Source organism: Cetorhinus maximus, chromosome 18 (assembly GCF_964194155.1).
Source record: "Cetorhinus maximus chromosome 18, sCetMax3.hap1.1, whole genome shotgun sequence".
Classification (NCBI taxonomy): Eukaryota; Metazoa; Chordata; class Chondrichthyes; order Lamniformes; family Cetorhinidae; genus Cetorhinus; species Cetorhinus maximus.
The window spans coordinates 15464630-15477333 of NC_135896.1; the positions used below are offsets into that span (position 1 = coordinate 15464630).

Consider the following 12704-nt stretch of genomic DNA (forward strand, 5'->3'; position numbering starts at 1 on the left):
ATCTAAATGATGCGCGGTGACGTCGGGACGCCCCGGCCCCACTCGCCGACCGGAAGATCTTGCCCATGGTTTCAAATCCCACCATTGCAGGTGGTGAAATTTAAATGAAATTAATCAATCGATTCAACTGATTAATCTTTAAAAATATAGAATTGAAAGCTAGCCGTAGTAAGGCGAACATGCAACTCTCACAGATTGTTGTAAAAATCCATCTGGTTTACTCATGCCCTTCAGGGAAGGAAATCTGCCATCCTTACCCAGTCTGGCCCACCTGTGACTCCAGGCCCACAGCAATGTGGTTGACTCTTCTCTATCCTCTGACATAGCCTAACAAGCCACTCGGTTCAAGCGCAATTAGGGACGAGCAAAAAATGCTGGCCTTGTCAGCGATGCCCACATTGCATGAAAGAATATTTTTAAAAATCCATTTATTTTTCTCTCAACTCAATGTAATCATTCGGAGCTTCTACAGGGAGTAAAGGGCCAATCAGGCCAGAGCAGAATGTTGCAGTTCACTGGCCTCCTTACTGTTATGCCAATATCATTCAAGATAAAGTCAACAAGAAGAGGAACATTCACAGGTATTAAGTGGCCTGTTTCGCCTTCTGCTTTTTTGGTATTAGGGGCTGAATGAGAAATCAAGAAGGGTGAGAATCATAAGAATGCCTTTGGATGATACCCATCTGAATTCCTCGGGTCAGATCCTGAAATACATTGTTTTTTTTTCCCTCTATTCCTATGGCTCATGTTCATGGAGTCCATAGCCTGAACTTTAACCTGACCCAACAGGAGCGGGATAGAGAGGTGGGGGAGGATCCAAAAGTCACAGGGCACCCAGAAGTCAGGAGACCCCTGCATGCTTAAATCTCCACAATGTACATGGTGTCGCCTGAATGGCAGGTTCGGTTTCCAGTTAGATGGGGGAACAGATGGATGGAGACCTCCAGACAGGGTAGGTCTGTGCCTGATGACGGGGGGGGGTGGGATGGGGACTGGTGATCCTGTGGTCCTGCGGTGTGGTGAGGGTGGGATTGGAGGCCTGGGAAGGGAATCAGAAGTCGGGGGAGAGGGGAAAGCCAGGGGGGTGGGGGGTGGGGGTGATGCCCTATCACAGGTGATTTCCTAGGCAGGCATGCTGCATCCAGCAGGTAGGTGCAAAGGCATTTGCTTCATGGATCTGTCACCTCTCGTCTGCATGTAGTTGTCAGATTTCCACACACAGGAAACCTAGTCATCTGTATTTAAATTCTAAAGCTAAAAAAAAAAATTGAGGCTTGCAGGGTCATTATAATATTTAAAATGCTAACCCACCTCCTTGGGGTGGGTCAATCACCCACCCACCTTGCCATCTGTTAAAGTTGGAGTGGTTGGTTAGACGCAGGTTTGGATCATGTCTGTGATGTTTCAGACCCCACCCTCCGCCAACCTGGTTCTTGTGGTTAAAATTCCCTCCCATATTTCAGTTGTTTTTCTGGGCCTCATCCAAGGCTGCCCTTGGCAAATCGAAGTCCTTCACTGTTTTTAACCCCTTTGTAGAAGTCCCACTCCTGTACCTGTGAATCCGCACTAGAGGTGATAGTGTGATTGATGTATACTTGGCACTGGCTGTTTACCACCAGATCTAGCTCGATAACCTAAAGTAATATTGCCCCTCTGCCCTCGCCTTCAAAGATTCTGTGCGTTCTAGAATTATGCAAGGGTGAGGGGAGAAGATGGACGACCCCAGACTCCTTCTCCAGATGATAACCACGGTCTCCGACATCACAACCACCACAGCCCCCCAGCACTCCCCAAATCTCCCTTTTCTGACTTTCTCCATTTTCATTCCAACACCAAATGAGAGGCATACATAGATTTCTTCAACTAACACATCAGGACCATCCTTTTCACTCCAGCCATTGCGGCCACCAATAGCTCGCTCTCCACACACCACATTCCCTGCACACAAGCCTGCTAATAATAAACTGCTCTTTAAATCAGCCATTCCCAGCCCTGGCATTCCGACCATCCTGTCAACTCTGCCCTCACCTCTCAATTCTTTGACCAGCGTAAAGAAGCAGGAGCTTTGGCAAGATTTCTTCCAGTTGTTGGTTAAATTGGGTTTAATTTACTTCCACCTGGAACACTTTTATTAACTACCTGTCAGCATTCTGCTGGCTGCCAAAAGAAAACATTCTTTGTGTAACAAAGGTTTTACTGATAATCATTCAATAATCAAATGCCTGTGATGTACCGTGGAGTGAACCCTCCCCACACAGAAAATTAACCTAACGAGCCTGATTAAGGAGCGTGCAATCTTCAGAAACGTTTAATATTACCAGTGACGCTATGAAAGATAACTGGCAAATTAATCAGTCAGCAAGCAGTGCCAGAAGGAGAATGAGGAACAGGTCAAGGGGTTTTAATTAATCATGGGCAGCTGGAGAGGTGTGTAGCAGCCTCACAGTCGACACCACTTTACCACTTCAAAGCAGGGCAACTCTGAGGGATTGTGCGTCAGCCGTGGCTCAGTTGGTCGCACTCTCCCCTCTGAGTCAGAAAGGATTCCGGTTTAAAGTTCTACTCCAGGACTTCAAGTTTTCCTTGAACTTAAATAGAAAGCTGCAACTTGGATTTCCTCCCTTTTACCTATGAGAGCCTTGAGTCTCATTGTTCCACCCTCGTTGGCCAAGCCTTCAGCTGCCCAGGCACCACACTCTGGAATTCCCTTAAACCTCTCTGCCTCTCTTCTCCTTTAAGGCACTCTTCAAATCCTACCTCTCTGACCAGGTTTTTGGTCACCTGGCCTAACAACGGTGAATGAACATTTTTTAACCATTCAATACACGTACACTTGACCATGGATTTTCCGCACTGAAAGTTTCAGCCATTAGGGATCTGAAACAGCCTGATGATCTCTACGGGGGATCTGAGACCTGGGTAAACAGGGCAAACAACTACATTTCTCTTACCAGAGTGAAGAATCCTTATTGAACCATGCAGGGTCTGAACCAGGAAATTAGAAGATTTAATTCAGTGCAAAATCACAGAGAACACAAAATGAAGAGGGACTTAAGAAAAAAACAAACAATAGGATTGACAGAGAAATAAGGGACAGAAAGAAGCGAATTAAAATCACATCTTAAATCTTGTTTTAAAATCCCCGACAATAATTAAAATCTGACGGAAAGAGACTGTACACTTGCAACAGTTCATTTTTGGTGTCAGAGAGGTAGTTTGGCAGTAATTAAGACTTCCCACACTGATAAAAATTCACTTGGACTAGAATGGGCAAGCTCTAACTTTTTCTGTGTTTAATAGGAATCTACCATGCTTAATACAGCAACTTCGCACCATTCTGTGGATCTCAATGCCAAGCTTCTCAATGAGATCCTGGTGTAGCAAAGATTTTGTAGGAGCAGGTCAGCAACCTCCTGATTTCTGCACCTGACTTGTATGTGTAGAGGGCAGCAATTGGTGTTTAATTTATTCATAAGGGATAGCACCGATAGTCTCACTGTTATTTCTATTGCAAAATCCTTGCCAACATCGCTTTGCGTGGCTGCTGTAAAGCATCTCTTTATTCCTTCATGGGATATGGGCATTGCTGGCAAGGCCAGCATTTGTGCCCATCCCTAGCTGCCCTTGAACTGAGTGGCTTGCAAGGCATTTCTTAGGGCAGTTAAGAGTCAACCACAATGATATGGGTCTGGAGTCACATGTAGGCCAAGCTGAGTAAGGATGGCAGATTTCCTTCCCTGAAGGAAATTGGTGAACCAGATGGGTTTATACGACAATCAATGATAGTTTCATGGTCACCATTACTGAGACTAGCTTTATACTCCAGATTTTATTAACCGAATTTAAATTCCACCAGCTGCTGTGGTGGGATTTAAACCCTTGTCCCCAGATCATTAATTTGGGTCTCTGGATTACTAACCCAGTGACATTACCACTGCTCCATCATCTACCCATTAGAAGCACTATATAAATGCAAGTCGCTGTTGATGACATCCAAACAGTGGAATGAGTGAACTGAAACAGAGACCAGCATCACTCAGAGGTTACAGGTCTCCATTTAGGAACCAGTCACTCAGGAGCCAGGTGCACAATATAAACTTGCTTTTAGACAGACATGTACAAATAGGGACAAGGTGCTGGAGTTTTCAAATGGCGCACAAACCAACATAAACAGCCCTACAGCAGGTTCCCATTTCAACAATTCCAACAAAAAGGGAGAATGGAATTTTCCTAAAGAGAGTAGTTCCTACTGTTCCAGAGGAAGATAAACAGAAGACTCTGTATCTCCCAGCTGCTGGTTTAAGAGTGGGCTTGCTGGAGCCAGGCCACCAAACAGGGTTGATAAACTAACCTTTTTAATGAGCGGCTTTCATTTACTAGATAGGGAGAAACTGTTTCAATTGGTACTCAGAAGACACAGGTTTTAAGATAATTGGCAAAAGAACCGGGGGGAAGGTGAGGAGAATTTTTTTTAAAAAACACAGAGCTGCCATGATCTGGAATCTAGTGCCTGCAAGAAGGTGAAGCACATTGAATGGTAACTTTGAAAAGGGAATTGGATAAATGCTTGAAAAGGAAAGTTTTGCAGGGCTGTGGGGAAAGAGCAGAGGGATGGGACTAATTAAATTGCTCTGACTAAGAGCTGGCACAGGCATGATGGGCTGAATGTCCTCCTTTCTGTACTGCGTGATTCTATGATGTTCTCCTTAAAAGCATACCAGGCAGAACAGCTCACTTGATTGGCACCCCATCAACTGCCTTAAACATTCACTCCCTCCACCACCGACACACAATGCCAGCAGTCTCTACCATCTACAAGATGCACTGCAGCAACTTACCAGGGTTCCTATGACACCACATTCCAAACCCTTGACCTCTACCAACTAAAAGACACAACAGAGATGCATGGGAACACCACTACCTGAAAGCTTCCCTCCAAGTCACACACCATCCTGACTTGGAACTACATCACCATTCCTGCTCTGTTATTAGGTTAAAACCCCGGAACTCCCTTCCTATGTCCCTACACCGCATGGACTACAGGCACCACAACGCAGTTCACCAACACCTTCTCAAAGGCATTAGGACACGCACAAACACAGACGTTTCTCAAAGTACTGTGAATTCAGGATTACTGATTCTGGATTTTCAAACATGGTGCTTGATTTTACACCTCCCCATTCCTCGCCTGCCAGCCTTTTCCCAGGCGGGATTTTCAGCCCAGAGAGAGGGCCAGTTGCGGGCCCATTGGTCAGTGTGCCAGTTTGCTTGCACTATCCTGTCCTTGGGCCATTATGTTAGAGGCGGAATCAGGGGCAGAAGGGCTACCTGCTTGCGAACAGTGGATAGCAAATTCAGGTAAGTTAATGAACAAGTAAAGCCAATTAACAGAGGCTGTCTGGAATTTTCCAGTTGGCCTACGGGCTTCCCAAAGCATTGGGGACTAGGCCAGCCTGGATGCAGCCCCAGGGAACCAGCACCTCTAGCAGGCTTTGAGGCCCTCCCTAACTGCATGTGGCCACAGGCAACCTTGTGGAGGCATTCCTCCTCCACAGTGATAGCCTGGCTGTTGCCATCTTTTATTTTAAAAGTTATAATGGTTGCTGAGAGGAATTCTCAAGATGGAGACACCTCTCTGTCTCTTACCTGCAATAGCAGGTGACAACTTCTTCTAAGCTGGAGAAACTCTTTCGAGTTATCAACAGTCACAGATTGCATCTCTTTCGAGTACAATCACAGTTCTTGGTTTCCAGGAGTGGGACATGAACCCACAACCCTCTGATTCAAAGGCAAGGGTGCTATGAACTGAGCCACAGCTGACACCTCTTAGACATGAAACTCTTTCGAGTTATCAACAGTCACAGATTACAACTCTTTCGAGTACAATCACAGTTCTTGGTTTTTCCAGGAGTGGGACATGAACCCACAACCCTCTGATTCAAAGGCGAGGGTGCTATGAACTGAGCCACAGCTGACATCTCTTCTAAGCTGGAGGACCTCCTATGTCAATGCCTTATCAATTACATTGTTAATGTTTGTCAATGTCAATTGCATTGAGGTCAAGAGGAGCAGGTGATGGGTATTAATTGTCTTTGAGCACATAAACAGGGGATTTGTCCCTTATATTAGTTTTTTTTTGTTTCTTCAAAAGATCATATAAATAGGGGATAGCTGGGACACTGGGTGGAGTGGAAGGAGAGCTAAGAGACGGAACAAGTAAATAAACTCTCTCAGTTAAAAAAAAGCTCTATGTCATGGTTTCAGCTTGAATCTTGTTGACATCCCATTGGCCCTTCAGTTTCAAGAGCTCACCCACTGGTGAGCATGCCCTCTGGACACTAATTGACCAATTCAGCAAAAATCACTGCTGGGTGACTGTTTCCCACACAGTGTAGGGTTCTGACCCTATTTGTCCCCGACACCAAGATCCCAACCCAAAATGCAAAACCCCAGCCCATGTCACAGTCTGCATTACTGCACAGGTCAAGCTCGAATAGGAGTTGTGTGATCTCTCAAACCCCACCGCACTTTTTATTTGTGCAGTAGCCTAAGAGACCTTGGCCTATAAAAGGCCTCTTTGATGTCAAGTGGAAAACAAGTTTTGGAAACTGAAGGAAAAATGGCTTAAATTAAGACAGTGGTTGACATTTGCCACCTTCCACTGAGTCAGGATGTTACCCGGAGGACAGTAATGGATAGTCCGCTGTATGGTCAAGTACTACCTATGTAAGTGAAGCTGTAATGAAAGGCAGCTTTGTTGTTAACTAAGTAACTGGAGAAAAACCTAAAGCATTGAAAAAAAACAAGTATGACCTCATCAGTGCTTAAAGGGTATAAATCTTGGGTTGTACAATATAAAGCAAACATTCAAGACACTTGAAGCTGAACTGATTCCAATGAGGTCGTTTGATTCACCAACAGTGGTTTCCCCACTCTTCAAGATTAATCTTGACAGCCTAAACTATCTTCTGTTGAAGCTGTAATTAAATATTTTAATCAGATACCACCGGATAAAGAACAGAAGATCCCAAATTAAATGCATTCCTTTCTTGTCAGACATCCATTGAGGGATCGGTCTGTTTACGTACAGGAAATAGATTAAAGCAAGGGCAAGGTTCAGTTTTGTGCCAAACACTAACAGTCTAACCCTGCAGGGAAAACATAGCAATAGATGACGGCAGGTAGAAATAAATCTGTCTGCCCTACATATAGTACAAATGGCATTGAAATGCTTTCTTCTGGATAAAGATCTCGCAGTTTAGAGAACTTGTGTAAAAGTACTTAACTGAACCTAGTTGTACTTGATGCATTGACATTGGGAAGATTGATAAAACAATGGAGAGTTGCTAAGACAATGTAAGCATTTTTCAGTGACCTAACCAGCAGAAACTGACTTCTCTCTCAGTCCTGGGGCTGGATTATATGCAGAGGGTGGGCTCCAAGCAAAGTAGCGTGAATTTTAGGAGCGATCCCACCACCGCTTGCCTGCCTCGCCCTGCTTTAATTTTTTAGGCGACAGCCCTTTAGTTAGTATGTGGCAGGACTCCTGTCCGTCTCCAGGAGGCAGTCCCGCCTCATAGAGCTGCAAGCCAATCGGTGGCCACTGTCGGTACTGAAGGAGGCCCAGGAGGAAGTGTAATGGGTGCCCCTAAACACAGGCCCGGGAACTCGCTGGGGCCAGGTTGGCGGGCCCTGGTGAAGAGGGAGTGGGGGGGGTGGTGCAAGGCAGATGTGGGAAGGCAAAACTATGGGGCGGGCAGGAGGGGTGGCTTCCAGTTGGCACAGGCACCTAGGAAAGAGGCACCCGCCTCCCCCAACCCCCGTTTGTCACTAACCGCAGGGTTAAACCTGCTGAGCAACGCATTGAATGCTTCTCGCCACCTGTTAGAGCGGCGGTTAGATGAGGCCCTTAATTGGGCATTAATTGCCCACAAGGACCTCAAATTGGGGCACAGGCGGCTACAGCACCTAATGCCTCCCCTCCCCCAACCCACAAAATCATGGTGGGGAGTGAGCAGCTGGATGGCATGGTGCCCTAATTTACGGGTCCACCCACCATCAGCGGCCCATAAAATTCAGCCTCTGGGTACCAATTAGGAATAATTCATGGACAGGAGTTTCCCTGTGGTCTTCTGAACACTGCCATCAGGCTCAAGGGGGGGTCAGAAGCCCGCATTATATGAGGAACAGTCACTTATCTGAATTATTTTCCCCAAATTGGCCATTCAGTGGTCAGAGATTGAGCTCGTCATCCAATTAAGAATGGTGGGCAGACTCTCAAAGCAAGAGGGGCAATTGGAGGCCCTCAAGCTTGGAAGCAGCAGCAAGATATCTCTTCAGGTAGTTGAGGGAGTGGGTGCCCCAAGGTGGAGGTGCCATCTCTCCAACTTTTTAAAAAATTTAAAATAGAAAAATGGCCCCAGCAGCCAGGCCAGCATTGTTGGTGGGTGTGGAACCCCTCCAGAGAGTGGCTTGTGGCTGTAGCTGCAACCAGATAGGCAGCTATGCTTTGACCAATCAGGGTCAAACTGCCTGGTTTAAATTTTAGACAATGCTTGGCAGTTAACTATCAGTCACCATCAGTGGTGCATACTCCAAGGCAATGCCACTTGCCAACCAATCAGCACTTTCTTCACATACAGTATAAATTGTTGTTTTTCCCCCTTACATTGGTATTCTTGCGAATATCCTGATGCATGCAAGACAAAAAGCTTAGACATATCCCTATTTTGTTGGAAATGTGGGTTGACAGAAATATATATTTTCTTCCTCAGATTACCCAACAATAGAAAGTATAAATAAAACTCTACCAGCTCACGTAAAAGGAAAGGTTAGGTTAGGTTAAAACGTGAGTAGGGCAGGTTGCTAGCACTCTGTTGTAAACTTGCTTTCAGGCAAAGGCTCAAAATGCGCATTACATTTGGACTCAATTCCCATTCATAAATATCTCCAATTGTACTGAATTAACCGACATTACCTGTCCCAAGAGGTGCTTTCTTCTTACTGAACTTCTGCTGTAGACTTTCAGGTTGAAACTGACTCTCTGGAGCTCATTCTGAATAACAGGGAACAGAAATGTTTCCCCCCATTTCACTTGACCATTCACAGCTTTCAGAGGACGAGTCTTCTTCTTGTCAAACAGTCCGTCCCTAGTTTCCATTGTTACCTTCACATAGTAATCTAAATGGTGGGGGTGGGAAAAAAATGCACACTTAGAAGCATAGCAGAAAGAATTTGGCCAGTCTGAGCTCCTCATATTTCTCACAATTTCCAGGAAGCATTGCATTTAGATTGTACTCTCAGAACAGCCCAAACACAAGAAGCATCCAATCACTCAGGAAAACAGATCCTTAGGGGAAAATCAGTGTCTTCCTGGTTCAGAAGCCTGCAACAATAATTTGTGCCTCCACTCGTCTTGGATTCCATCCCAAGAACGTACGTGTATCATCAATATGTGCTCCTACCAAAACTCAGTGTCGAGAATCCAAAGATCAAAATACCCCCAAACATCAAAACGGGGCCACATTCACTCTCGGGTGAGTTACAAGAATTCTATCTTGATAGATTTGATTAAATCTGTTTCAAACAGTTACTAGGCCCCAACAAAACATTCAATTCCTAGTAAATGATGGTTGCCAACTTGGTTTGTCCACACCATGTGCAGTTCTGGTCGCCATATTACAAAAAAGGTATAGAGGCACTGGAGAGGGTACAGAAAAGATTACCAAGGATGATATCAGAAATGTGTGGAGCTTTTTTTCAGGAAAGGATTGACAGGTTCTCGCTCTTTTCCCTTGACAAGAGAAGGCTAAGGGGTGACTTCATAGGGGTCTTTAAAATTATGAAAGGTTTTAATAGAATGGATTCAGAGAAAATGGGCCATATTTTCGTGGACTAGGCAGGAAGGTCGAGTCGGGAAACATCCCGACCTGGCAGAACTGTCTCCTTTAAGGCCCGCATCCGCCATATTTTCATGTTGGGGAAGCAGGAAGGAGTTGAGCCTGCTGCCTCCAGATGCAGGCCCGAGGCAGCAATGAGGGTGATCAGGTGGCCAGGCTGGTGGGCTGGGATGCCCGCCTCCATTTCCTGGGATATCAGCCCCATTTTACTGATGAATGTCAGGTCCTACAGCCCTCACCACTCACCTATCATGCCCCCTCATATTCCCCAATCCCTATTATATTCCCCATGCCCCCCAAGTATCATTTATAGCCACTTAACTGGTATTCACCATTGGCAGGCCTCAGGAGCCATGTTTTTGAAATTGAGATGGAAAGAAAATAAATGTCTAACAAACTAACTGAGCTCTCACTCAAACTCATATGATACAAAAAACCTCTCATTCATAAAACTCATTCAAAAAATGTAAATCCCCTCAAGTGGTCAATCTGTTGTATAAATTTCACTAACCACATTAAAGATATGTAATCCTTTAATAACATCTTAAAGCTGTCAATCAAAATGCCCCCTACTAAGGTAAGTGGTTCAAATCTTTTAAAACTCAGCCAAGCATTCATAATAGGCTCAGCTATAATAACAAACCTTGGAAAATGTAAACAATGGAGTCAATTGAAACAGAAAAACCAGATAGTTGTTTTTTTCTAAGCAACACCCGACGTCCTGTCAAACAAAGCAGTCCAGGAGCACATGGGGGCTTCTTTTCTCCAATGAAAGCTGATGAAGGCTTTTTTTTTCATTTGAATAGGACTGGACCCTGGGCTTTTCAATTATTCCGGCTTCCGATTATTATACTATAGATCTGAAATCACTGCCTGTTAATATCTATAACAAGAGTGTTCTCAAGCAAGTTACATTTAGGTCATACCATATGATAAATAATGTTGAGGTAAAGCACATCACAGAGCACCAGGGCAACTTGCTAGTAACTACTGTATATAACATAAGAAAACAATGAAAACACATTTTATTTCTACACATCAACCCTTTTCAAATGTTGTACCCTGCTGAATTTTACACTGAGTTCTCACAAATCTTACATGAAAGGCTCACTAATCTCCAAGCCACGGCCTACACATTTGTTCAGGCAGCTTCATTTCTCAGGCACTGGCTGATCTACTAAGCAACCAATATAGCAGGCAGGAAGCAGGCTCACATGGCCGACCAGAAAGGCACTGTTTGCCATATTGGGAGAGGAAGAAAATAACTGTTGCACAGTCCCACTACAGGAAACGGGTGTTGGGCCCTTTGCATTCACATGGGGTCCCTATCCCTGTTTGAGACCTCCAGTCCAAGACTAGTTTGCTTTGAGGGCAATCAGCACCAACTAGATTCATATTTCAACTATATTTCACCACTTATCTTTAGTCCTGAAGTGTCATACAGACTCGAAACTTTAACTCTGTCTTTCTCTGCACAGATGCTGTCAGACCTGCTAAGTTTTTCCAGCAATTTTTGTTTTTGTTTCAGATTTCCAGCATCTGCAGTATTTTGCTTTCACCAGCTAGATTCATGCCTTGGGACTACCTCTTACAAATCAGGTAGGTTTTTTGAAATATATTTACCTGAATGTATGTTGGGGTGTTAGGGTAGGGTGGCACCTTGTACAGGAGGGAACGCCATACTCTTTGGAGTGGCTCATCCTGTATTGGCCCTAATCTTCACCCAGTTCTTACTTATAGTTGGTTATAATCCTATGAAAGGAAGCAGAACTGAAACTTGGCAACACCCTGAGCAATTGAGCAGCCCTTTTCAGGACTACATAGCTCACCTCCCTCATTTAAGGAAGGCAGGTCTCCCATCAACCCAGTTGTAAGTTAATCTCAAGAAAAGTAAAGGTGACACCGGTCACCATTGGCACATGGAACATGTATACCCTCATAGACAGAACTGAGCCGACAGAACTGAGAGAAGAATTGCTCTTGTCAGTAGAGGGCTGGCTAGGTAAAACATCCAGATCATCACCCTCAGCAAGACTGGTCTACCTGAAGAGGGTCAGCTCATGGAAATTGGTGCAGGTTACACATTCTTTTGGGGTGGCCGTGGAAAAGAAGGACAGCGTGAAGCTGGCAGAGGCTTTGCTGCCATAACTCATCTCATCAGTAAGTTGACTTGCCTTCCCAAGGGTGCTAATGATCATATGATGGCGCTTAAACCCCCTAGGCATGGCAACAAGCAAGCAGTGCTCATCAGTGTGCAACCCCCTATCATGACCAACCATGTTGTAGCCAAGGAAAATTTACATAATGACCTCGACTCCTTGATTGCTACTGGGCCAAAGTTAGACAAGCTTATCATCCTTGGGTGACTTCAATTCAAGAGTTAGTGCAGGCATGGGAAGGGGTCATTGGGGGAAAAAAAAACAGGGTTATCAGTTCTAATAGCAATAGTCTCCTCATGCTGAAGATCTGTGCTGAGCATGAGCTCTTAATCACCAACACAGTTTTCCATCGCCATAATCGCAGCAAGACATCTTGGATGCACCACCGTTCTATGCATTGGCACCTAATCAACTATGTCATCAACAGGCAGAGGGACAGGCAGGATGTGCATGTAACAAAAGCAATGTGCAGTGCTGACTGTTGGACTGACTATCATCTTATCAATTCAAAGCTAAACATCAAGATCTATCCCCTCAGATGCCCACAGGCCATGAAGGTCCAGAAGCATCTCAATGCTCAAACAGGCAGTCATAAAGGAATCTCTCAGGGAAACTCGAGAGTCGTCTGTGTACAGTGAAAATGGAC

At 44.9% G+C, this 12704-nt stretch overlaps 2 protein-coding genes across 2 annotated transcripts in view; one reads left to right on the forward strand and one right to left on the reverse strand.

Annotated features, from left to right (window-relative positions):
• dlst (dihydrolipoamide S-succinyltransferase) overlaps nt 1-12704 on the forward strand; it is a 531988-nt gene that overhangs the window by 454097 nt on the left and 65187 nt on the right. The gene's annotated exons all lie outside the window — the stretch shown is intronic.
• Nucleotides 1-12704, reverse strand: part of tc2n (tandem C2 domains, nuclear) — a 46080-nt gene that overhangs the window by 3607 nt on the left and 29769 nt on the right. Inside the window, exon 11 of the mRNA XM_078563373.1 lies at nt 8978-9180. Within this exon, the coding sequence (XP_078419499.1) occupies nt 8978-9180 (203 nt within the window). The remainder of the gene's footprint in view (nt 1-8977; nt 9181-12704) is intronic.